We start from the raw sequence: 27,230 nt of genomic DNA on the forward strand, positions 1-27,230 counted from the left end.
TGTAATTCTGTCAAAAAACGAGATCAGGTTCGTCTGACATGACTTATTTTTCAGAAATCCATGCTGACTATTGGTGATCACAGCATTCCTTTCTAGGTGCTCACAGACTGTTTGCTTAATGATCTGCTCCAGAATCTTCCCTGGTATTGATGTCAGACTGACTGGGCGGTAATTATTTGGGTCCTCTCTTTTCCCCTTTTTGAAAATAGGGACAACATTTGCCCTCCTCCAGTCTGCCAGGACTTTGCCTGTTCTCCAGGAATTCTCAAAGATGACTGCCAGTGGTTCTGAGATCACATCTGCCAGTTCTTTTAATACTCTTGGATGCAGTTCATCTGGCCCTGGAGACTTGAATACATCTAGACTAGCCAAGTATTCTTGTACTATCTCCTTAGTTATTCTGGACTGTGTTTCCTCTGCTGAATCATTTGCTCCAAATTCTTCAAGTCGGGCATTGTTTTCTTTATCGGAGAAGACTGAGGCAAAGAAGGCATTGAGGAGTTCAGCCCTTTCTGTGTCCCCTGTTTGCATTTCACCATCTTCTCCTCTGAGTGACCCCACTGTTTCTTTGTTCTTCCTTTTGCTACGAACATACCCATCAAAGCCTTTTTTGTTGCTTTTAACCTCTCTAGCAAGCCTGAATTCATTCTGTGCTTTAGCTTTTCTGACTTTGTGTCTACACGTGCTGGCTATTTGTTTGAATTCCTCTTTGGTGGTTTCCCCCCTTTTCCATTTTTTCTACACATCCTTTTTAAATCTTAATTCAGTTAAAAGTTCTTTAGATAGCCACCCTGGCTTCTTTAGGCACCTTCCATGTTTCCGTCTCATTGGTATTGCCTGAAGTTGTGCTTTTACTATCTCCCTCTTAACAAACTCCCAGCCATCATGAACTCCCTTTCCTTTTAGTATTACTGTCCATGGGATCTCACCCAGCACTTCCCTAAGTTTTATGAAGTCGGCTTTCTTAAAGTCAAGAAACTGAGTCCTAGTATGCTTGGCTGCTCCTTTCCGCTGTATAGTAAACTTCAGAAGAGCATGATCACTCGCGCCTAATGATCCTTCCACTTCTACCCCACTAACCAGGTCATCAACATTGGTTAGGACCAGATCTAAAATGGCTGTTCCTCTTGTTGCTTCTCCTACTTTCTGGACAATGAAGTTGTCTGCAAGGCCAGTGAGGAATCTGTTTGACCTTATGCTCTTGGCTGAGTTTGACATCCAACAACTATCCGGGTAATTGAAGTCCCCCATTACTACTATCTCCCTTCCTTTTGCATGCTTGGTCATCTGTTCTAGGAAGGCATCATCTATGTCCTCCGTTTGGCTTGGGGATCTATAGTAAACTCCCACAATGAGGTCCCTGTTATTCTTCTCTCCCTTAATTTTGACCCAAATGCTCTCACTTTGGCTTTGAGGTTCTAAATCTTGGATCTCTTCACAGGTATACACATCCCTGACATATAATGCCACTCCTCCTCCTTTCTTGTTTGGTCTGTTTCTCTGAAATAGATTGTATGCCTCCATTATTACATTCCAATCGTGGGACTTATCCCACCAGGTTTCAGTGATGCCTATTATGTCATATTTAGTTTGCTGTACCAAGAGCTCAAGCTCATCTTGTTTATTTCCCATGCTTTGCGCATTAGTGTACAGACATTGAAGTCCATTAATCATTCCCCCGTGTCTCTTATTTAAGAATTTTTTCCTCCCACCACTAGGTCTGCGTGCTGTTTGCTCCATTTGGTCTATGACATTTGGATGATCATCTTCATCAATTGATAGACTCCTACCTTCAGGAGCACTGTCTCCCTCCCCCACATTAGTCAGTTTAAAGCCCTCCTGATGAGGTTTCCGAGATTTTTTTGCAAAAACATTCCTCCCAACTGTTGTGAGGTGCAGCCCATCGCTTGCCAGAAGTCCATCTTCAAGAAACTGCAGTCCGTGATCTAAGAATCCAAACCGTTCCTCTTTACACCATTTGCGAAGCCAGCTGTTCACTTCCACTATTTTTCCCTCTCTCCCTGGGCCACGTCGTTCAACTGGGAGGACAGATGAGATGACAATTTGTGCATTTAATTGCTTCAATTTCCTGCCCAGAGCCTCGTAGTCTCTTTTGATCTTCTGGAGGCTATTGCTTGCAGTGTCATTGGTTCCCATATGAACCAAGAGGAAGGGGTATTTGTCAGTGGGTTTTATGATTCCTTGCAGTCGTTCAGTTACATCTTGGATCTTAGCCCCGGGGAGACAGCACACTTCCCAAGACATCTTGTCAGCCCCACAGACCACTGCTTCTGCTCCCCTCAGTAGGGAATCCCCTATCACCACTATACGCCTCCTCTTAGGTTTGGTCGGGGTTCTTCTGTGAGCTGTCCGTTCCAAGGTCACCTGCACATTCCCTGAGTACTGACTTTGCTGCTCGTCTTCATATACCTGATCGACTGTAATGAGGGAGAGATCCTCAAATGGAGTCTGCTCTTCGTCTTCCATGCTAGGGGAGAGGACCTCAAAGCGATTGTGTATTTCTAAACAATCAGAGCGAATCCTGGGCCTCCTACTTCTTTGAGTCATGATTCTCCATATATCTGGCTCCTGTGTTGGTGAACTAGCCTCCTTCTCAGGGGAGTCCCCTGTCTCCTCTTTGGTGGAGATGGTGTGCTCTGTTGCTTCCAAGACGAGCTCCAGCTCTCTAATTCTTTGGAGCGTAGCTACACGTTCCTCCAGTTGCTGGACTTTGTCTTTTAAGAGGGCAGTCAACATGCAATTGCTGCAGGTAATGCTGCCTGCAACCTTTGGCAAGATGGCAAACATTGCGCAGGAACCGCAGGCGACTGCAGCTGTTCCCTCACCCTCCATCTTGAGAACGTGTCGTTGGGGGTAGCTACAGTGGTCCTCCATCATAAAACACGTGAAGACAGGACAAATAACTCCCCCCCCAAAAAAACCTAGGTCTCCCCTAACAAACGTGCTTTTTAATCAAATATAGATTTACTAAGCTAAATGTTGTCTAATCACAAAAATAATAGCAGATTTAAATTACTTATACCCCAAACCATCTTTTTAAGACCTGTCACTGAAAAAAATTGCAAAAACTAAGTTTCACCCCCTAAAATGACACACCCTCTGGGTGCAAATGCTGACTTTCAGTTTTGGTTACAGGAACCGTATTACAAGGACTGTTGAGAGGCCAGGACCGTCACGCCAGAATCTGAAGGGCAGGAATGCGCCACCTTGATGTTTATACAATGTCAAGAATTTGCCATTCCACATTCCAGACACGCACTCCTAGGTGAGCACGACAACCTGCTCTTTATTATTTCTGAGAGCTCTTCCTGTCATAGGAAAACCTGCATCCTCTGCTTCCATGGAATTAACTGTTGTCTGTTTCAGACCAGACTGGATTTTTTCCATTCCTTTCCAGGCCCGGTTATTACATTAAAGAAGATAAATGATTTTTGTAGCTTGGATGAGTGCAACGGTTGCTTCGCAGTTGAGGAAACCAGAGGAGTTCTCTCCAGGCATTTGTCCTCCCTTGGCTTCCTGCTGCCCTTGGAGATCCTCAGGATTCGGCCTTAAGGATCCTGGGCCCAGGGAAATAAAACTATCTTGCCTTCCCACTTACCAAAGCAGTGCTCAAGGCGGCTAATAGCAATCAAAAGGCAATAAAATGAGCAGCAATTAAATGTTACAGTGAAACAGCAGCAAAAGAGATAATTAAAATGGTGTCAGCTTAAAATAACAAAATTAAAAGAAAATGTGCTCAACTGCAGCAAAGGTTTTAAGGTCTTCTGGGTATCCTTCGTGGCCATTTTTCTTGTCCTGTGGTTAACCCTCATACAGTACTACATGGATACAACATTGTCTGGGTTTCTCTATCACAAGTCATGTCAGCCCAGTCTTCTCTCTCTTTTAGCAACCAGATCTGGTAGATCAAGGAAGGCTTTTTAAATAGCATACCAGCAAGGGTTTGGACAAGGTTCCATGGGAGACTCTTGATTACAAAACTGACTTCACTTCTCCACTTGGGTGAGGGACAGGGACTTCCTGTGAAAAGAAGACAGAGGCTTTGCTTGCTTCAGGCACAATATCCTCTGCAGTTAGATTTGGACCTGAAAGACTAAGGAGAAGTGCAAGGCCAACAGAAGATATACTGCACTATATATTGCAGGTTTAGCCTTTTTATGAAAACTATAACAGCTAGAACAAAAAAAATTCCTTCCAGTAGCACCTTAAAGACCAACTAAGTCAATTTTTGACTTAGGAAGGAATTTTTTTTGTTTTGACTATGGCAGACCAACACGGCTACCTATCTGTAACTATAACAGCTAGAGTGATTATTTATTTCCCTCTTCTTAGCAGCTGACTGAGCAACTATTGAGAACGCACTGGACTCTGAGATTGAGCAAAAAAAATAAATCCAATATACTGTACTGGAGATGAATCTCATTCTGTTACTTTTAATTCAGTTTTATATACACTTGGTATCCAACATTTAGCAAACAAGTGACAGTTTCATTTCTTTTGTCAGGGGTTTGTCCCACAGAGCATTCTTGTTCCTTGCATGTCATTCATCATTGTTATGCAACCCAATCTATTTCCTTCAGCTTCTGTCTGCAGGGAATCTGTAAAATAATAATAATAATAATAATAATAATAATAATAATAATAATAATAATAATAATAATTTATTTATATGTCACCCATCTGACTGGTTTGCCCCAACCACTCTGAGCAGCTTCCAACAAATTAAAACATTAAAAATTTCACTTCTAAAAGTCACCCAGAGAAGCTGCTGGTGTTATTTAAAAACAAAAGACTACAAACTTTTTTAGTAATGAAAAGTCTGTGTCAACCAACTCTTCCCAAAACTGGGAGAAAGGAAATAACTTTAAAGTGGGCGCCTAATCTTAAATCAGAATCTCCTAAGCATAGCTTAAGCACTCTTAGAGGGGACGTAACAGCTGCTCTATTTTGATTGTTCTGCTTGCAAAAGAATTACACCCCCCCTTTCCTTGTGTGCTGTTCTTGGGGTTCTCCTGCCACCCAGAGCCAATTGCAGAGGGCAGAGCAGGAGAAGATAAGGGCTTCCGTTGATAGGATGTGATCGGTGAATCCTGTCCTTAAGTTCTATTGACCTCAGTGGGAAAATGCAGCATCAGACTGACTCCCTTTTGCCAGGGAGACTTTAAAGATGCTTCATGTGGCTGCATGGTGCTCATATTTTCCTGTTCAATTCAGACGCTCCAGGGGTTTGAAGAACTGCTCATCCACTCCAGAGTCAGCAAGTGGGCAGCTGCTGAGGGCACACCACTGCTCTGTGCTCCCTTGGAATCATTGGCAGAATCTACACACATATGTTTTATATATATATTTTGAAAAATACATTGAATTTTGCCTAGCTCACTGTTGCCATCTAGTGTCACATTTGTATTGCACTTTCTTCTTTGGCGATCACTCATAGCCAAGTGAGATTGTCTTTCATGAACACGGTTTTAACAGTGAGTCTGTGACTGTAGAGGCCAATTATAGATCCACACGTTCTTCCACAGTGGGGACATAGGTTTCCGGGTGGGAGATGATCACGGTATGGTTTTGCCAAGTGTGCCTTCCCCTTAGCGCGTTTCTCCCTTTTCGTCCTGAGTTCGAGCGTCTTCAAAACCCAAGACACCTTTGGTAAAGGCTGCTCTCCAACTGGAGCACTCGCAAGCAGTGTTTCCCAGTTGTCGGTGTTTATACTACATTTTTAAAGATTTGCCTTGAGAGAGTCTTTGAACCTCTTTTGTTGACCATCAACATTATGCTTTCCACTTTTAAGTTCGGAGTAGAGTAGTTGCTTTGGAAGACGATAATCAGGAATCCGCACAACATGACCAGTCCAATGAAGTTGATGTTGAAGAATCATTGCTTCAACACTTCAATCAGGAGAAAGCTGTACTTGCAGAACTCAGGCAATATTGGATTTTGACATCAATGTCGGCCCTTGTGGAAAGGTAACTGACCAGGTAGGAGAAGTATTTTCCAATGTTACTCCACTGAGTTGCATTTGTGGCACTGCAGAGAGATTGTTTTGTGCTTGTTGGTGCAGCACTTTGGTTTTTTGGATGTTGAGTGACAGGCCAAGCTTTTCGTAAGCTTCTGCGATGATATTTAGGATGGTTTGGAGGTCATCCTCTGAGTGTGCACACACTACGTTGTCATCAGCATAATGAAGCTCTATGACAGAAGTTACGGTAACCTTACTCTTTGCTTTCAGCCTGCTCAGATTGAAGAGCTTTCCATCTGTTCGATATATGATTTCTTTTCCAGAGGGAAGTTTCCCTTTGACAAAGTGTAGGATCATGGCAATGAAAATAATGAATAGAGTTGGGGCAATAACGCAACCCTGTGAATGGTTCACTTTGAGAGCCATTCTTATCCGTGACTGTTGCTGTCATATTATCATGGAGGAGCGAATAATGTTCACAAATTTATCTGGGCAGCCAATTTTCAGAAGGACAGTCCACAGGGCATTACGATTTACAGTGTTGAAAGCCTTAGTCAGGTCAATAAACACCATATACAGGGGTTGGTTTTGCACTCTGCATTTTTCTTGAAGCTGTTGAGTGATGAAAATCATGTCCACTTTCCTCCTAGAAGGCCGAAAATCATTCTGGGATTCAGGAAGGGTCACCTCGGATATTGTTAAGAGACGGTTTGCTAAGATCCTTGCAATAATTTTGCCAGCTTCAGCTAATAGAGAGATGCCTCGATAGTTTCGGCAATCCGTTCTGTCACCTTTTTAAAAGAGATTGATAATTTTAGCATCCCTAAAGTCTGCTAGAATTTCCTCTCTCGCCCAAACTTTTTCGATGAGCTTGTAAAGTTGTTGTGTAAGTTGAATTCCACCCACTTTGAAGACTTCGGCAGGTATCCACTGGCTTTGTTGTTTTTTGTTGTTTTTTGTTATGTTCTGGGCCAGCAGGGGGATACTGTAGATAGTTATGCAAATGAAGGCTCAAAAGTGACGTTCAGTGATTGGATAGTTTTAGAAAGTTGCAACAGTTACGTTGTTCTGGAGCTCTATATAAGCAGGCTGACTGAGCTCTGCAGTTCAGTTCTATTCTGCCCTCTGAATAAACAAGAGCTGTTGAAGAATCGCTGTGTCGTCTGATATGTTCACCCACAACTTAACACTGGCAACGAGGTTGGGATCGATGGACATCAGAGCACAGCCAGATGCGGCCACCCTCTGAACTGAGCTGAATCACTGAGCAAAATCACTGAACAGAACCAATTCAGAGCTGACTGTTCTGGCTAGAGCACAGTGTTCCATCCATCGCCCTCTACGCCGGCATCGGAATCATGGCTTCACTTGTGCCTCTACCGCCGTTTGCGCCAGCCTCTGAATCATGGGGCTCCTACCTCACTCGGTTCAACTGCTACCTCCAAGCCAAAGAGCTGACGAAAGTATCACAGGAGCATAAGTGGGGCCTATTCCTCAGCCTCAGTCCTGGGGTTTCTTGGTTTGGTATCCAATAGTTTGTTCACAGGCTGCAATAATGGATGTTTTTAGCTTGGTCCTGTGTCCCTTGATGCTATCAGGGAATTCCAAAAGCAGATGGTCCTTAAGAGTCATTTGGAAGTAATCCCGCTTAATAGGATCTTGAAGGGCTTGAGTGTTCATTTTGCGCCTTGGTTTCCTTCCTTGAACCCTGCATTGATGTATACCTGGCTGACTGACCGAACCCAAAGGGTGCTCATCAATGGTTCCTCTTCATCCTGGAGAAGAGTGACTAGTGGGGTGCCACAGGGTTCTGTCTTGGGCCCGGTCTTATTCAACATCTTTATCAACGACTTGGATGATGGACTCAAGGGCATCCTGATCAAATTTGCAGATGACACCAAACTGGGAGGGGTGGCTAACACCCCAGAGGACAGGATCACACTTCAAAACGACCTTGACAGATTAGAGAACTGGGCCAAAACAAACAAGATGAATTTTAACAGGGAGAAATGTAAAGTATTGCACTTGGGCAAAAAAAATGAGAGGCACAAATACAAGATGGGTGACACCTGGCTTGAGAGCAGTACATGTGAAAAGGATCTAGGAGTCTTGGTTGACCACAAACTTGACATGAGCCAACAGTGTGACGCGGCAGCTAAAAAAGCCAATGCAATTCTGGGCTGCATCAATAGGAGTATAGCATCTAGATCAAGGGAAGTAATAGTGCCACTGTATTCTGCTCTGGTCAGACCTCACCTGGAGTACTGTGTCCAGTTCTGGGCACCACAGTTCAAGAAGGACACTGACAAACTGGAACGTGTCCAGAGGAGGGCAACCAAAATGGTCAAAGGCCTGGAAACGATGCCTTATGAGGAACGGCTAAGGGAGCTGGGCATGTTTAGCCTGGAGAAGAGGAGGTAAGGGGTGATATGATAGCCATGTTCAAATATATAAAAGGATGTCACATAGAGGAGGGAGAAAGGTTGTTTTCTGCTGCTCCAGATAAGCGGACACGGGGCAATGGATCCAAACTACAAGAAAGAAGATTCCACCTAAACATTAGGAAGAACTTCCTGACAGTAAGAGCTGTTCGACAGTGGAATTTGCTGCCAAGGAGTGTGGTGGAGTCTCCTTCTTTGGAGGTCTTTAAGCAGAGGCTTGACAACCATATGTCAGGAGTGCTCTGATGGTGTTTCCTGCTTGGCAGGGGGTTGGACTCGATGGCCCTTGTGGTCTCTTCCAACTATGATTCTATGCTTCTATTCTATGATTCTGTGACTCTATGAAAAAGCACATAAATGGCTTTCAGAAAACCAAATAATTTTAAGTTTCCCTTCTGAAAATGTCAGGTAATGCTATTTTAAACATTTTCTTTCTCTATATAAAATATATCCTACTAAGCACACAACATTAACTTGCAATCATAAAACAACATTAGAAAGTAATGACATCAGTTATTAAGAAATTTAAACAAGTTTAATCAAGTCTTGTTTTGATATCAGCCTCCAATTTGCTTCTTGGCCTCTGATGTAGCCCTCACGTTTCTCATGCCTTTCCACAGGGCAGTGGAAAGATCTGTTTGTTTGTTTGTTTGTTTGTTTGATTGCTAATAATAATAATAATAATAATTAATAATAATAATAATAATTTATCATTTATACCCCACCCATCTGGCTGGGTTTCCCCAGCTACTCTGGGCGGCTCCCAACAAAACACTAAAATACGGGGACTTCCGGTCGGCGCCAGCGTTAATGGCGGTCCTTGCTTCGAGCTCCGAAGCAGGACTGCTCCACGAGTTCGGGTCTGACCCGCTACGGCGAGCGGGGGACCCCTAAAATCACAGGCGCAGAAGCCTGTGAGCAAGGAGATTCGGCGGGCACCTTTGCGCCCCCCGGTACTGTGAAAGAGCCTTTTTAAAGGCTCCGGAGCGGCACCGGGTGTGAGCGCGGTGCTGAGAATCGCTACCCAGCCCGTGGAGTGAAGCCGCGTCGCCATCAACGGAGAGCGCCGATTCCTTCCTGAAACTAAAGATTGACAACATCACCCGTGAGTAAGAACAAGAGAATAAGATTAACGGGACACTAAAAATTTTGACATTCGGCTGAAAACGGGGAAGGTATAAATCAAGGAAGTCTGCCTTCCCGAACTGCATGACTAACAAAGCAACGAAAAAGCAAGCTGTATTTAAAAGGGAAACTTTTCTCTAATTCAGCAAACCTGACATCGAACGTAGACCTCCCCCCATCCGGCAGGAGAAGGGGGGAAGATAATTGGGACATTGTTTAACCTGCATTAAATAATTTGGATGGGAAATCTTTCACTGTCAAATCCTCTGACTCGGGCTGCCTGAATAAGGCACCGGGAAAGCGATCTGTCAGACGGATCTTGGATACAAAGTGGGACTTTATCTGTAACAAAATTATGGGACTTTAGTGGATTTATACTGTTGAATTTTGAACTGAAACAAAGTAAGGATTTACAATTGGACTTTTGAACTTTTTCGTCGCTCTACGCTTTCTTGTTTCTTTGTGGCTTATTCCTATTTGGATACAATTTGCTCCCTCTAGAGGGTTTCAAGGGAAACAGTTCCACTGAGGAAGAAGCAGTGGGATTTTCCACTTGTAAATCTTTCCTGTGAGAACGACCTTGGATATGAGCACCCCAGTGGAGGAGATATCAACTAGATCAAAAACAAAGCAAGCACAAGCACAAAAGAAAAGGGGCTCTATGTCAGGAGCAGTACCAGCTGCACAGGAAAAAGTAACAACTGCATCAATGGATTCTATGACACAGGCACTGCTTAAGATAAATCAATCGCTGGAAGCATTGACAAAGCAGTCTACTGAGAATTCTAAAAAATTGACAGAACTGACAGCGAGATTGGACTTGAATACGGCAACTGTGACAACTAACACAGATTCCATAAATCGATTAATACAAGAAAGTTCAGAAACAAGAAAAACCGCTGAAAGTGCTAAAAGTACTGCAGAGGAGACAAGGGAAAGGTTTGTGCCAATTGCAAAAAAAGTGAATGAGCATGATGCAACTTTGGCCTTAATGGAACTGGAGAGGAAAGGGAAAAATCTGAAACTAAGATTGGTTCCTGAAAGTGAGGGGGACAACCTTGCGGAATTCCTTACAGAGAACTTTGAGGAATTTTGGCAAGACGAATTGGAGAAAGAGGAGGAGTTTGTGATAACTACAGCCTTCCGGTTGGGCAGGAGACAGGGCAAGAAACCAAGGGATTGCCTAATCACGTTGAGATCCAAGGAAGAAAGAGATAAAATATTGAATCTACACTATCAAAAGGCACTGGTGATCCAGAATTGTCAAATACAGATCTTCAAGGACATCCCTAAATACATTTTGGAGGTGAGAACCTTCTATAAAGATCTAGTCGACCTGCTGAAGGAAAATACCATCCCATTTAGGTGGGAGTTCCCACAAGGACTGTCCTTTAACTTCAAAGGTAAGAAGATAAAAATAAAAACAATTCAAGACAAAGAACAGTTTTTGGAGAGATATTTAGAAGACCTGCGGAAAGGAACGGTAGGAGAGAGAGAAACAACTGATATCGCAAACTTATCATTTGGACTTAACCCAATACCAACCGAGGAGGAACAAAAGCTTGGAGCAGTCGGTGGAAAAGGTACCCAGTAACAAGATGTCTCTGCAACTGCTGAGTTGGAATTGTAACGGTCTAAACCTTCCCCGAAAAAGAAATCAAGTTTTCACATTTTAAAGAAAGAACAGTTAGATATAATATGCCTACAAGAAACCCATATTGCCAGGATACACAGGAAACTTTTGACAAATAAGAGATTGGGACAAGAATTTATATCATCAGACAAAGTCAAGAAAAGAGGTGTGGTGATCTATGTAAAAGAAAAATTGGTTCCAAAAATGATATTTAAAGATGAACAAGGAAGATACCTGGCAGTTGAAATTCAAATTCAAGGAGAAAAAGTTCTGATAGTAGGAGTATATGCACCAAACGAAGGGAAGGCCGAATTCTTTAAGAAGCTGCATGAGACATTAATGGACTTTTTGGACTATAAAATCTTAATGATGGGAGATATGAATGGAGTTGTCTCCACAAACATGGATAAAGCACAGAGACAAGTGATTTCTAAGGAAGGGAGACTACCAAAGACTTTTTTTGAAATGACTGAAACTATGGATTTGATTGACATCTGGAGAACAAGGAACCCTCTGGAGAGGGAGGGAACCTTCTTCTCCGAAGCAAAAATGACATGGACAAGAATTGACCAAATATGGGTCACCAGTAGCCTGGCACCAAGAATAAAAAAAGTAGGAATCTGCCCAAAAACCTGCTCCGACCATAATGCTGTAAAGATGGAGATGAAACTAACAACAACTGGATCCTTTAGATGGAGAATGAATGACACCCTATTTAAAGATGAAGAGATTTACAAGAAGGCCCAAAAAGCAGTGAAAGACTACTTTGAGGTAAACTTGAGAACAGATGTGGAGAAAAGAATAATTTGGGACACTAGTAAAGCCGTGATGCGAGGTTTTCTAATTCAACAGAATTCTATAAAGAGGAAAAAACAAAATGAGAGGAAAGAAAAAATCTTAGAAAAAATAAAAGAAGCAGAAAAGAAATTGAGGTCCAGACCAAAGTCTCAGGAGATTTTGAGAGAAATAAAGTATTATCAGACGCAATACATGGAACTGATGAACCAAGAAATAGAATGGAAAATAAAGCAGATGAGACAAAAGACATTTGAATCAGCAGACAAATGTGGGAAACTTCTGTCATGGCAATTGAAAAAAAGGCAGAAACTGAACACTGTAACAAGTCTAGAAATGGATGGAAAGATTATCCACAAACCTAACGAGATAAGTAATTCTTTTCAAAGCTTTTTTAGGAAACTGTATGCACAAGGGCCAATAAATGAACAAGAAATAGAAGAATTTATTAGAAAATATGGTTTACCAAAAATTTCAGAACAAAGCAAAATGATTCTGAATGAAAAGATAACAGATCAGGAAATAGAGGGTGCCATCCAGAACATGCAATTGGGAAAATCTCCAGGACCAGACGGTTTGACTGCTAGATATTACAAAGCGTTGAAGGAATGGTTAATACAACCATTGAAGGAAGTTTGTAATGAAATTATGGAGGGGAAAAAGGCACCTGAATCGTGGAAAGAGGCTTTCATCTCACTTATACCGAAAACAGAGACTGAAAAGAACCAGGTTAAAAACTACCGCCCTATATCCTTACTTAATGTGGATTATAAAATTTTTGCAGACATTTTGGCAAAAAGACTAAAAAAAGTGCTGATAGGGGAGATTCATAAAGATCAAGCTGGCTTTCTCCCAGGGAGACATATGTCAGACAATGTGAGGAACATTATAGACATTTTGGAGTTATTAGAAGTTGACATTAACCGAAAGGCGGTTTTGATTTTTGTGGATGCGGAGAAAGCCTTTGACAACATTTGTTGGAGTTTTATGATGAAGAATCTCCAGGGGATGGGGGTAGGCCAAGGTTTCGAAAACGGTATAGGTGCAATATATTCTAAACAAAAAGCAAAGCTAATAGTGAACAATGTGGTAACGGAAGAAATACCTATAGAAAAAGGTACACGACAGGGGTGTCCAATATCCCCTTTGCTTTTTATATCTGTCCTGGAGGTTTTGTTAAACATGATTAGAAAGGATCAGTTGGTTAAAGGAATACAGGTCGGAGCTAAACATTATAAATTAAGGGCATTTGCAGATGACCTAGTGTTAACGCTGCAACAGCCAGATACTAGTACCAAAAGAGCATTAGAATTAATTGAGATATTTGGTCAAGTAGCAGGATTTAAACTGAATAAACAGAAAACGAAAGTGTTGGAAAAAAATTTAACAATGGAAGAAAAAGAGAGATTTCAGAGTGAAACTGGTTTGGAAATAATGAAAAAAGTGAAATACCTAGGGGTGAATTTAACATCTAAGAATGTGAACTTATTTAAAGACAATTATGAAAAATGTTGGACAGAAGTTAAGAAAGATCTAGAAATATGGTCTAGGCTGAGACTTTCCTTGTTAGGCCGAATTGCTGTTATCAAGATGAACGTATTGCCTAGAATGTTATTCTTATTTCAGACTTTACAGGTTCTAGACAAGATGGATTGCTTCAAGAGGTGGCAGAAAGATATATCTAAATTTGTCTGGCAGGGCAAAAAGCCCAGAATAAAATTTAAGATCTTAACTGATGTAAAAGATAGAGGGGGTTTTGCCCTGCCGGACTTAAGACTCTATTATGAATCAGCGGCTTTTTGCTGGTTGAAACACTGGCTACTCCTTGAAGACACAGACATTTTGGACTTAGAAGGGTATGATAATAACTTTGGTTGGCATGCATATCTATGGTATGACAAGGTAAAGGTGCATAAAGGCTTTAAAAACCATATTATTAGGAAAGCTTTGTATAATGTTTGGATTCGATATAAAGATTTGTTGGAAAGCAAAACCCCTAGGTGGCTGTCACTAATGGAAGCTAAGGCGGTGAAAAAATTAAACATGGAACCTAACTGGCCAAAATATTGTGAAATCCTAGAACAAGATGGTGAAAAATTTAAACTCCAGAGTCATGAGAAGCTAAAGTTTAAAGTTCGAGATTGGTTACATTACTATCAGATAAATGAGACATTTAAGCAGGACAGGAAATTAGGATTTCAGAAGGAGAGGTCAAAGTTAGAAACAGAACTGCTAGAACCCAATACTAAGAATCTATCTAGAATGTATAACTTGCTGTTGAAATGGAATACACAGGAGGAAATGGTTAAATCAGCTATGATTAAATGGGCACAGGATATCGGTCATGACATTATGTTTGCTGACTGGGAACAGTTATGGACCACCGGCATTAAGTTTACGGCATGTAGTGCCTTAAAAGAGAACATAATGAAAATGATCTATAGGTGGTACATGACCCCAGTCAAGCTTGCAAAAATCTACCATTTGCCCAATAATAAATGTTGGAAATGTAATGAGTCTGAAGGTACCTTCTATCATCTCTGGTGGACCTGCCCAAAGATCAAAGCCTTTTGGGAAATGATCTATAATGAAATTAAAAAAGTCCTTAAGTGGACATTTATAAAGAAACCGGAGGCTTTTCTCTTGGGCATGGTCGGCCAGTTGGTGCCAAGGAAGGATAGGACTTTTTTTATGTATGCGACCACAGCAGCAAGGATCCTGTTGGCAAAGTATTGGAAGATGCAAGAACTACCTACTCTGGAAGAATGGCAGACAAAGGTGATTGACTTTATGGGACTGGCAGAGATGACCGGCAGAATCCGTGACCAGGGGAAAGAGACAGTGGAAGAGGACTGGAAGAAATTTAAAATATATCTTAAAAATTGTTGTAAAATTGAGGACTGACAGGATGTCTAGGGGTAAGAAATAGAGAATTACAGCTGAAAACATTAACATTAAGTAAATTTAAAGAAAATTACTAGAGAAATTGACTGAAGGGTTGCTAAAGAGTTGTAAAACAAGGATGCAGTGAAAGGGAGGTATGGGGAAGTCATGTTTTAAATGTTTTTGTATGTTTTTGTTTTGTGTTTTGCTTGTCTTTTTGTTAAAAAACCAATAAAAATTATTATATATATATAAAAAAACACTAAAATACGATAACCTATTAAACATTAAAAGCTTCCCTAAACAGGGCTGCCTTCAAATGTCTTCTAAAAGTCTGGTAGTTCTCTTTGACATCTGGTGGGAGGGCGTTCCACAGGGCGGGTGCCACTACCGAGAAGGCCCTCTGCCTGGTTCCCTGTAACTTGGCTTCTCGCAGTGAGGAAACCGCCAGAAGACCCTCAGAGCTGGACCTTGTTTGTTTCACAGACTTAAACATTGAAATAGTCCACAGCAAGACAGAAATGAGATAAAATATGAAAAGACAGATTCTGAAAACAATAAAACCAGTCCCACAACCTCTAAAAGCAATAGCACCATTTCTACATCATCATCATCATCATCATCATTAACCCACCTTTTTCCCTGACAGGAACACAAGGACTTAATGTGAAAGGAAAAGAAAAAGCTACTGCCATTTTTAGATTATTCATTATCTTTTTTGGATAAAACTGATTTGCATTTGGACTCCAATAATGAATTGACACAAAGTGACTGTCAGTGGTTTTTTTTGTATCTTCAAGGGCTATGCCATGGCAATGTTAGCAATATTCCTATATTTCATTGGACTACAACTTTTGCACTCAGTGCCAAGTCTAAACTATGCAGTAACTTCCCATGCCCAGGATTTTGCCCCACTTTCCTCCTCTGAATAAGCGAAGAAGATAAAACAAGAGCAGAGCAGAACTGGCTTATTGACACCTCATGCTAATGCATGTAAATTCCTTTTCTTGTTTCCTTCCCTTTGGGATTATCTCTTCTGGCAATTGTTTTAAGGTTAATGCTGCTGAATGAGACTTTTTCTTTATACTCCATTCAACCAGAAATATGACACTTTTTAAAGAAAGCCAGCAGACATAATTAAAAGGTAAGGAAGAACAGATTTTGGGATCCAGGCCCAGGATCCCGAAGGCCCTTTGGGTGCCTTTTTAGATCACTCTCTCTTTGCGCTTGACATAAGCATGTGACATAGATGCTTCACACAAGAGCAATGCAATTCTTAACGGGCCAGCATCATATGCTATATTGCTGGAGGGCTTTTGTCATTCTGGGTGGGATTCAACTGCTAAGTCCCACTAGTGGGAGCCCACACAAGGACTTGCTAGCATAAGGGGGCTCCTGCACCCCCTGAAATTGGCTCTGGTGGGGTTGGGGGGGAGCCCATTCCCTCTGGAATGCCAAAAAGCTTGCACTGACAGAACAATATGACAGATGAATATATGAATTCAGTTACCTGAAAAGTCTTGCAATGAGTTTGGGGCAGCCATGGGGCTTTTGTCCTTTGTCTTGTAGAAGAGCAGCCCAGGCCTGCCCCAGCCCCTGGGTGCCCTGAAGCAAGCTATCCCAAACAGGAACTGGGTTTGGGAAGATAGGAGAGCTCTGTGGTGAGTCATCAGTGGTGGCCATTTCTCCCATCATTATTTGATATTGCTGCCATTTCATAGTAAAAATGCATGTGTTCCCTAAAGAACATTTCTCTCCTTATGGGATGGCATGCTATAAAGCCAATAACACAAAAATTCTTTCCCTGTTGTTGGCTGGAGGAACCAACAAATAAAATAATTTCTTTTTTGTCAATTATAGCTGACTAATTTCTCCCAGTTAGGAGAATAACTTTGTTAAGACCAGCAGAAATGTCACAAAACACCTTTTATGAGTTCTCCAGAATTGTATATTATTTCTTTCTTTAAAGGCCAACTTTTTGCCTAATTTTCCTGTCACAGCAGTAACAGGGAACCGTAATGGGCATCCTATATCTGCCCCTTACTATTGCAAGCTGGAACCTGAATTAAGGTGGGGGGTGAACTCCTGAGCTGTTCCTGCAGCCACTTCAGCTGATGACCAGCCTCCCCGTTACATTGGCTTTGTTTACTCCATTTCACTCGTGAGATTCCTGCTGACCACAGGAAAGGGCGGTGGGGTTAGGAAGTGGTCTTTTGTTCTGTTGAATGTTTTATGTTTCGCACACTTGAAAACTTGAAGCTATGCTCTCTGATCACAGCTTTCAAAATATTTGACCCTTTTCCCTGGACCTGTATTGAATGTAGAAGAGAATCCAATGCGCCTTGTTGATTTCAGGGGGTTTTGCAGGGAAGGTGGGGGGAAACCAGACAGCACACAGAGCCGAGAGATGCACAGCGGCAGGAACGTCCCACAGCCTGCAAAAGAAAGAATAGAGATCCATTAGCTGGGACCTCCGTGAAAGCAGCCTTGGCATTTCTTTCAGGTAAGGATTAATGGAGCAACAACTGTAAATATCATTCAAATCACAATAAAAGGAGGCAACTCTCCCAAAGACCTGGAAATGTCCCACTATCAGCTAATTGTTCTAGGTTAATCCTTGATGAATCCAATTTTAAAGGAAGAGAGGCCAGCACTCCTGCTTCTCCTTTCCTTCCCTCTTCTGTTTTTATAGCTGAGAACAGATAACGCCATCAAGACTCTCTGTACATGTGCTGGGACACATTGTTCTTTTTGTTGTTCCATACAGGCCAGGTTAGTGTCTGTCTGGGAAGTACTGAGTGATAATCTCATGTGGAAGGCACAAAGCAAGATCTGCTGATGTGGTCCTCACTCCCCCCCCCCCCAAAATAATCTGGTTGTTTAAAAACAGGATGTGGTTTCTTTGGGGTAAAATAAAGCCTTCTGCACTTATGTGAAAAAGAGGGGTGATCATTTCATCTGGCGAGCTCTTTGGGGTCTGACCCAAAGGGGAAGCCCCTAGGCTGACTAATCCCCTCCCCCCGGGGGTGGAGTCATGGACGTTTGTCATGAGTTTGTGGGTGCTGGACTCCTCTCTTCTCTGGATCCAGCAAGTGCTAAAAGCTAATCCAGCCAGACTGATCCTGAACCCCTGGATCCAGCAAGGCTGGTTTCCTGCTGAAGTGATTGCTTGGGTGATGGGCTCTGAAGAGAACAAAGGAAAGGGGCCTCTGTGTAGGGTTGCCATGTGTCCAGGAAAACCCGGACACATCCTCTTTTGGGGGGTCAACATGCCCACCTGGGCAAATTTTTACATTTTAAAGGAAATGTCTAGGTTTTGGAGTTGGTGGGCTTGGGGTTGGGCTGCTCTGCAGCCACTGCCAGCCTGAGCCAGGGAAAGAAGGGCCTGGGCGCTTGGGCTGGCAGTGACTTAGGCTGCCCCTTTTTTTGCTCTTCAACAGGGGCACCAACTATAGGGGGCTCTGGGTGCCTGAGCATCCACAAAAATGTTGTTGTGGGTGCTCATCACCCACACTGCAGGGCCCCTGGCACAACTCTGGAGATGCTTTCAGAGGTCTCGGAACCCAACTTGCAATGCCACCGGAAGTCAGGTGCCAAGGCTGGGTGGCACAGGCTTGACATCATGACATCACATGCACGGGCACCCATAACCGGGGGCCCAAGTAGGCTCCCTGCTCTTCCAGATATGGCAGCCCTACCTGCGTGCCAGATGCCAAATGAGTGGGGTCCCTCCTTTAACTCTCAGACAGTTTGAAAAACAAAGCCTGAGTTTTAGAGCAAGGTTTGCAGTGATGTGACCTGAAAAAAGCAAATCAGCAAGCAGAGGATCAGAGAGCAAAGGCTTGATTTCTGTGTGACTCCAAGGCTGCAGTTATGGGAGAAGCAAGACCGTTTTGGGGTGTGGATGCCGTGCACTCCTCCCTCGTAGGCTCAGGCTGCATAAGGACATCACAGTCTCTGCTGTGCCTCATTCCCAAAAGAAGTGCTTGGAAGGCCTGGCCTCTCACACGGCTCAGAGATTGGGGTGGCTGGCAAGAAGAAGAAGAACTTGCTGCTTCAGACCAATTGCCCACCCAGTCCAGAATCCTGTTCTCACAGTGGCCACCCAGATCATAGAATCATAGAGTTGGAAGGGACCCCCAGGGTCATCTAGTCCAACCCCCTACAAGGCAGGAATCTCAGCTCATGCATCCATGATCTACTGGTAGATCCCTGGCTGATCCTAGTAGATCGCGGGATCCTTATTGTGTGGAAAAAGTTATGGGAATAAAGCTAAAAAACTCTGTGCAATCATCCCCCAAAGAAGCTCAACAACTCTGGGCAATCCACCCCCCCACGCTCCTCCTCCCTCCAGTGACAAGGGGTAGATCCCTGCCAGTTTTTTTATACCAGGAGTAGATCGCAGTCTCTTGGGAGTTGGACATGCCTGCTATGAAACAATGACAGAAGTGGAGGTTTGCCTCCTTATTTCGCAGTGAAGACAGCTGGGCATCTGTAGCACCCAAACTGTTCCATGGCTTATCCTCTTATTTTTTTAAAAAATTCTTTTAAAAATGTTCAAATAGCTGTAATGTATACAGATAGTTATCCTATCCAGGATTCCGCCCCCCCCCCCCCAACTTGTTTGGCTCTTTCTGTAAACATATCTGATATGAGTTTAAGAAAACCATTTTCTAATGTCTGAAGTAGAGGCGTGGGAAATTCCTGAAATAAGGCTGAGCTTCCTTTGATTGTTAAAGCACAAAAGAAAAGGCTGGAACTGCAGTCAAGTTCCTGTCTCTCTTTAACCCATTCATCTAGATTGGAAAAACAGGCCCCAGCATCACGGCTGCTTTGGGGTGCAGAAAAACATTTTTGTTAGAGAAATTACAAATCAAGGTCCAGGCAGTGAAGTAATAGCAAGGAGCGGCATATAAGGAGTCAGTGAGAAGATTTCATGAGCAAAGTTAGGAGGCTAAAAGGTTCAGAGAAAGTGCATATGGGTGTGTTCTGTATATAATGCGTATTGTAACAGGTAAAAAAGCATGAGCTGTTGAATAGTGTAGAATATAATCCAATTTTGGAGATAAATGCATAGTTCATGATTAATATTTTTATTTATTGTTTTTTCAATAGTGGCTTGTTGCTGATTTTTTTCTCTGGATCTACTTTTTATATTTTATGAAAATATCAGGGGAAAAATTGAGACAAAAACTTCATTTAAAAAATATGCTTTAAAAAACAATATTTAAGAAACATGATATATAGACGTCCATATTTAACACAGGGTTCCCTGTGTTTACTTTTCAAAATGAATGTGCTCAGCTTCACTTTATTTGATAATTTCAAAGCAGCATGAGTCCACTTTTAAATTTCCTTGTTTTTCCCACTGCTTGAATGAATGCAGAAGGTGTGATGTGACTGTGTTTGCGAAGGATTGCAATTCCCAGGCCTCTGACCAATCTCCTTCTGGCTTACCCCTCCCTGCCCAAATCCTTCCTCCCACTGTGATACGGAATCTGACAGATGGAAGGAGCTCAGCTTGTCTAGCACCAATCTCTCGACAGGATATCCAGTGTCTAATTTTCCTGTCCGGAGGCTGTTTCCGTATCGCCGTAGGATTCAGATCATGGAAATATAGCGGCATCTTCTTAAGAATCACCTGAAGGAAGGGGCCAGTGAATAGATCCCTGACCAAATAAGAGGGGTTTGGACAGACCCCCAGAGTCAGCCTGTCTCCAGCCCTTTAGAGAATTCCACTCTGCCTTCTGAGCGCCTCTTCTCTCTCCACTCGGACCTTACCTTTGGCAGTGGCCCACTCTGCCAGACGCTGCTGCAGCCACACACACACACACGGGAGCAGCAGAGGCCAGGCACGGACCTCTGGATCTCTCATTCTGCTGCACTTACTGCACGCTTGGTGTCTGAGGTGGGCTAAAATTCTTCTTCAGTCCCTTCTGCACTAGAGGGTGCATCACTCTCATCCTACGGACAGGACGTTACACCACCACAACTCAAATGAAACAATAAAAACAAACAGAATAACTGCCCAAACCTTCCCCATGCTAGGGTGAAAGATGGGTATTCCTTGGGAGCAGGACCAACACGCAAGTCCACAGCAGAATAACTGAATTGCCATTTCAATGGGTTGGATTCAGAGTCATGCTGAGAGGTGACTCACTGAGGAGACTTGTCCCATTCTTTTCAATGGGCTTCTTCTCGGTGCTTAGCCACACTTCCTCTTGTTCTTCTGCTTTTCCCCTGGGGAATCAGCTCTTGGATTTTCTCTGGATTGACAGGCCTGTCCACACTGCCGCTTGTCCTGTGCCTAGAAAGTGTGGGTCTGACCAGTTTCCCCCTTGCCCAAATGCTTTCCCAGGGAAAACCCACACTTTAGTGCTAAATAGAACAAATGTCAATCCAGAGGAAACACGAATTGCTCTTTGCTCTGATTGAGCACTAAAGAGCGGCTTTCCTCGAGGGGAAATAGGGATGAGAGGAAGGGTGGATGAGCGCCCACTGTTTAAGTCCAGTTACTATTGTCCCCAGGGTTGTCGTATAAATGGCCTTCAAACCAGGGCCAACTGTATATGATGCTTATGCTTATACAAGCTTCCTAAAAGGCTGCCTAAGCTGGACAGTTTTATTTGGAGGTCTCTTCTGCCCTTGTTGCAATACACTGCTGTAATCCTATATATGTTTGCCTGGGAGTAAGCCCCATTAACTCATGCCTGATGCTTGTCAGGAACTGCACGCTTACTTGTTCTCAGATAATGTGGTTTCTAGGTGTGGCAGGATTAAGGTTTTGTTGAGGAAACTGCTTCAGTCTCTGCTGTTTGAGTTATGTAAATGTGGAACAATCTACACCTGCGCGACTGGCTTCCTCCAAGGCCTGGCTGCCTTGATGTCTTTTCAGCAACTTTGCCGACAATAACAGGAAAAGGGTTTTCAAAAGGTTAATGAGCTGCAATGAGTAGGAAGCATCCTGCCATTGGACTTTCTAGGACTCCAGTGCTTAGCCAAGTATCCAGCTTTCACTTGCCCTAAGAACCTGGAGGACACTCTTTGTCTGTGCCTGGTGATGTGCAGCTTACGAGTGCAATTTCAGGGCAGGCAGAGTCCCAGGGAGTCTCCAAGGGGCAGAGTGGAAGGAACTGGGTCTTTGTCTCAGTTCTGGAAAAGGGAAACTGGGGTGTCTTCCCTCCCACCTCCTGCCTCCCTCAGCATGGAAGCTGCTGGGGGGAGGGTAAGGGAGAAGGACTGAGTGACTGAGTGACTGAGTGATCTAAGATCTGCAGGATGTTCAAGGGGTGCTTGCTGACCCACTTATTCAATATTATATTGTCTCCAAAACAATGCACTTTAAAAGCATACCTAATAATAATAATAATAATAATAATAATAATAATAATGCTGCGTAGTAACTTGAGGTAGTGGCTACAATGGGGCCAGGGCCAGCTGTTCCCTTACCGCCCTTGCCTCCTAAGCCGCCTTGCTTTCTCCCCAGCTATAGCTCAGTCCTAAGGCCAAGTGACATGATTTGGGGAGTTTGCCAGGGGGGAGGGAGTATTCCAGTGCTATTCCCCCACCCCCAACCGCTGTTAGGATTGCTTCAAACATCAAAGAAATTCGAGGGCATGTGCTTGTAAAATAAATATTAGGGAAAGAGAATGTTGGTTTTTCTGTTTCTAATTATTCTAATCTTAAGCTCAGTTTGCCTCATTTCTGCATCACTTTGTGCATTTTCATGCACATTTCTTCCTATTACACAATTTTGTATTATATATAATATTTGAAAGTGATTTCCCCTATTAATCTGCATTTTTGTGTTTTGTTTCCAAAAATATATGCATCTTTATGTGCAGTTCCCACAATATATATGTATTTGTACACAAAAATGTGCATATTATTTCAAGCCCCCCCCCCTTTTAAAAAATGCTCCTGGTATTTGTTTAGCAAATGCATGAAAGTTTCCCTTTTTATTTTTAACCTGAACTTGTGTTAAAACTTTCCCCTGTAGTCCACTCTTGGGCATGAGTGGGGAACCTGTGGCCTCTCACACACCAACAGTCCCCAACCCCCAGTATCCCTGACCATTGGCTATGCTGGCCATTAATAAGGGGGGGGGGTACATGCATTATAAATAACAAATGGCAATGGCCCCTCAAAATGCACTGTTTTTGAAACTTAACAGTACCATCCTGTCCATACCTACTCAGAAGCAAGCTCCATTTAACTCAGCAAGACTTACTCCCTGGTTAGTGTACACAGCAGGGGTAACTAACCTTCTGGTATGACATGGGTGGGTGTGCCTTTGATTGTGAGAGCCTTGCACAAGCAAACGTCTCCCTCCCCATAAATGATTTGTGCAAGTATGAAGGGAAGAGTTTATAGCGGAATCAGCTACACTGGCAAAGAAAAAGCGCTTTATAGGCATTGTTCATGCATTCTAACACTATGACATCAGATGGCGCTGTGGAGTTCCGTTTTTGCCAACCCAATTTCTCATACTGTACAAAGTTAGCAATGCGATTAACTTAAATGTTTCTTTGCTGTGTCTAGATCCAGCCGGCCTCCTCTCCACTCATCCAAAGCCAGATCTGATGAGCAGGGAGGGACTTCTTTGCATCTGCATCTAAACCTCCCCCCTCCAAGCACTGGGTCTTTCTTTTTTCTTTTTGCTCCGGCTGCTGCCCCAAACCATGGAGTTTTGGGCAGTCAGAAAAGTTTGCAGGGGTGTGTGTGTGTGTGTGTGTGTGCATCAGGCACTGTGCATTCCCTCTAAATCTGAAATTGCACTCCTAATCGTGTGTGTGTGTGTGTGTGTGTGTGTGTGTGTGTGTGTGTGTGTCAAAGCCCCAAGCGAACTCAGTCCATGTGCAGAGAAGTCACAGCTGCCCCATGCAAAGGGCAGAACAACTGAGCTGCTGTTTCTGCCGTGTCTGGAACTGGAGTCTCCCACTGACGACTGCTCTCCTGTCCCAGCACTCTGAAGCAGGAAATACGTCAATGCCTGCTTTTTAACCTCTAAATCCTTATCACTGCAAAAGTTGACACTTCAATCCTTAATAATTTTTGCTGTTGCTGTTTATATTAAGCTGCTTTATCTGTAAAGGTCAGTGCAGATTTGCTCTCATTCTCACAGCTTCTCCCCTTGATTCTTGCTTTGTGTAGGGTTTTGTTTCTTACAAGTCATAATAAGCTGTATCATACCCTCCAACATTCCTCAGATGAAAATAGGGACATTTCTCACTCCCCCTCCCAACAGATCCTCTTCAACCCCCTGTTTTTGTGCCCCTTCCCACAGAGCATTTCCTATCAGAAGAAGGGTGAGTGCCCCCATCCCGCCATCAACGGGACACGGGACACAGGCACTCCACCATCCTGAGAAAAACCCATAATCCCAATTTTATTTTATTTTATTCTTTGGTAGATTGACAAAAAGAAAAACACACACCAATAAGCAACCTTTAAAAAGGGGCAAGATTAGATGTGGATGCACAAAGCATTTATTTTTAGATCAAGACTCCTTCCACTCCTCTCTGCCCCCTTTCTTCCTGCCTAAGGGGGGCCTGCCCTCTGTCTGCCCCTCAGAGCCCCCTGCTTGGGGGGGGGGGGTCCTGCATTGGACTCGCAGCTGCCTGATGACCAAGCGCCACAGAAAATGAGGAGCCAGGAAACAGCCCCTTCCCTTGCCTTGCAAGTGCATCAGGACCACAAGACCTCAAGAACTGCCTCTCCCCTTCTTTGTTTCCCTCCTCCACGTGAGGTCCGGAGGGTGGCAACATGAGAACGGGGCCTTTCTGCAGTGGCTCCCTGCTTGTGGAGTGTTCTCCCCAGGGAGGTTCGCCTGGTGCCTTCCTTATATATGCTTAGGTGCCTGGCAAAAATGGGATTGTGTCTGCAAGAGAGTTCTGTGCAGGGAGTGCTCGCTCTCTCACCCCACTGCGCAGCCGCTGACGCACAGAGTTCCTGCTTTGCAAAACGCGACAGAAAGTTATCAGGCGCGTTGACAGCTGTGCAAGAGACCTTTGCAGGCCTCCCAATCTGCAGGGCCTGCAAAGTCCCTTTACGCCAAGCCCTGCCCTTTCCTGCCCACACCTGACACTGTGCATGACATCAAGTGTGGGCTGGCTGGGTGTGGCCTGCCCAGAATGACCTCTGGGGCCAGATGGGGAGGTTCCCCATGGACTGGAGGTTCCTGACCTCTGGTAACACCTAAAATAATGATTTTTTAAAAAATAACTTAACTGAAATTTTGGGCATCCTATTTGGATTTGTTTTCATTTCTTCCTCTGGTTGTTGTATAATTTTTAAATATTGCTCCATCCTTATTCTGAACTAGAATTAATTTGAACCATTTTTATGTATCTGGGATTGTCCTTATTGCTCAATTAAAATGCCTTACTTTTGTGAGAAATATATTGTGCTTTAATAGTACATGGGAATTATTTTAATCATAGGAAACTAATCTGTTGATATTTTGATACTGGAGTGAAACTATGGGCTATTATTACTCAACCAATTAATACTGCCATTGACAGAGCAACCCTAGGCCTGCGTAAGCAGAAGTAACCTCAAACAATTTCAGTGAAACCTTCCCCAGCTAAGTGTGTGCAGGATTGCAGCCTCATAGTTTGTTCATAGGAAATACAATCCTGACCTACAATACAATCAATAATATTTATCATCCTTTTATCTCAGTTTCAGCATAGCATTTACTCACAAAGGAATGAATATGGAAAAAAATGTTTGCAGGAAAATCTGAACTAGAGCCAACAAATGCATCCCAGATCTAATCAGATCTTTCCTGTAAAATTCCCAAGAATATGTAATTCCATTGAATCTAGTTTCCATATGCATTCCTGTTGGGGAAACAAAGTATGTAACATTGACAACAAAATATGTCTGGTTTTTTTTGTTCTCATGTTTTAATTTTGTTTAAATCTGCCCCAAGAACCATTTTAATGAAAGAGAGAACAATGATCACACAATTTCCACTAGTCCAGTTGTGAAATTTTTTTAAAAAATGAAAGAAAGGCGGGGAGAATACTGAAAGCAAAGGGAGCCCATGATTCCATCTCTGCTACTTACTGATGACACAACTGTAGAATAGTGGGTAGACATGGCAGACGACACAGCGATGTCTCCAAAGCAGCTCTTTATTTTGTAAGCTGGAACAGCAAACTGAACAGCAAACAGCTCTGCCGGCCTGCTTTTATAGGCAGCCGGCTGTCAACAATGTAGCAACAACAACCCAGGGTTTCCCGCCTAAAATAACTGACGTGGACCTGAGTGAAAACTACATACACAATACTCCTGGTGGCCTGGGTGAGAACTTCAATACATAACAACAACCATCTCCATACTAGTTGACAGTGAGGGCTGTCAGCTTCACGGAGTGGTGCACAGGATGATGCAGAAGTCAGCCCCACCACCCATGGGGAGAGGCCAGAGCTCTCCCCTCTCCCCAGAGGGAGTGGCCACCGGTTCTTTCTAACCAATGAAAGACACAGTCATTTTTTGTAATAGTTATAGGGGTTGCTCGTGCGTAGGTTGCCGCCACTCCTGGCTAGGTTACCTGGTTGAACCCTTTCTGTCTGGACAGCCCTTCACTTCGTGGCTGTTTCAGTCGCTGGCAGAATCCGTCAGTGGGCGTTTCTTGAACTTCTTCCAGCAAAGAAGTTATTTGACGCCAAGTCTCCTCCTACTCTCCCTGCGCAGAAGTCTTCTGCGTAGTCTGTATGAAGTCTTCTGCGCAGGGAGGGTGTGGGCAGTGGAGTACCTGTGCTTTCCCCACTGGTCTCCGGGGAAGAGTCCTGGAGCCTTCTCTCCGATTCCCCCATCTGCCCCCCTTCACCCTTGGTGTTACACTGATTTCCTTCCCCAGCAGATGGGCTGCCTCTCTCCCTGCTGGGCCCCTCTCCAGCATCGCTCTGGAGACTTGCCTCCGCCTCTGGCTCCGATGGCAGTTCCCTGACATCCACCTCCCCCCCAGGACCTCCTCCACCCCCGGCCCGACCTTCTGATCCAACCTCGTCCCTTTCCTCGGCCGACGATGCGGGGAATCCCCGGAAGGAGCTGTCACCATCCTCTGAGGATTCAAAACCCGCTTCCCACCCGCTCCGATCTCTTCCCGCGGGGTGGGCCTCCCAATCTGATTTTTCTCCCTCTGAGGCCTCCCCTCCCTCCTCTTCGGAGGCAGGAAAACCCACAAAGTCCTCTTCGTCGTCTGTGGTTCCAAATTCTTCCTCCCAGAATCTCGCTAGTGGTTTTGGTTTATCTGGGAACAGGCTGTGGAACTCCTCCACAAGATACCCGTCATTGATTGCCTCCGCGGGAACCCATGTGTTTTCTGACCTGGGATCTCCCTCCCAAGCTACCAAGTACTCCA

The 27,230-nt window shown here is 43.6% G+C and overlaps 2 protein-coding genes across 23 annotated transcripts in view; one reads left to right on the top strand and one right to left on the bottom strand.

The window, feature by feature from the left end:
* LOC310840430 (uncharacterized protein) overlaps positions 1-2,487 on the bottom strand; it is a gene marked incomplete at its 5' end in the record, with an annotated part of 135,589 nt that extends 133,102 nt beyond the window's left edge. The window contains one exon of the mRNA XM_083730391.1: positions 44-2,487. Within this exon, the coding sequence (XP_083586517.1) occupies positions 739-2,487 (1,749 nt within the window). The 3' untranslated portion in view covers positions 44-738. The remainder of the gene's footprint in view (positions 1-43) is intronic.
* A 14,527-nt stretch (positions 2,488-17,014) lies between these two features.
* The window catches only part of ADGRF5 (adhesion G protein-coupled receptor F5), a 53,260-nt gene continuing 43,044 nt past the window's right edge, over positions 17,015-27,230 (top strand). For 16 of the 22 annotated variants that reach the window (XM_083729933.1, XM_083729949.1, XM_083729950.1 and 13 more), the window contains exon 1: positions 17,074-17,360. The gene's annotated coding sequence lies outside the window, so the exon portion shown is untranslated. Of the gene's footprint in view, positions 17,361-27,230 lie in introns of all 22 variants that reach the window. The other 6 variants (XM_083729953.1, XM_083729947.1, XM_083729954.1 and 3 more) reach the window with 2 other exon arrangements.

Source organism: Podarcis gaigeae (assembly GCF_964106915.1).
Source record: "Podarcis gaigeae genome assembly, chromosome: 3".
Taxonomy (NCBI): Eukaryota; Metazoa; Chordata; class Lepidosauria; order Squamata; family Lacertidae; genus Podarcis; species Podarcis gaigeae.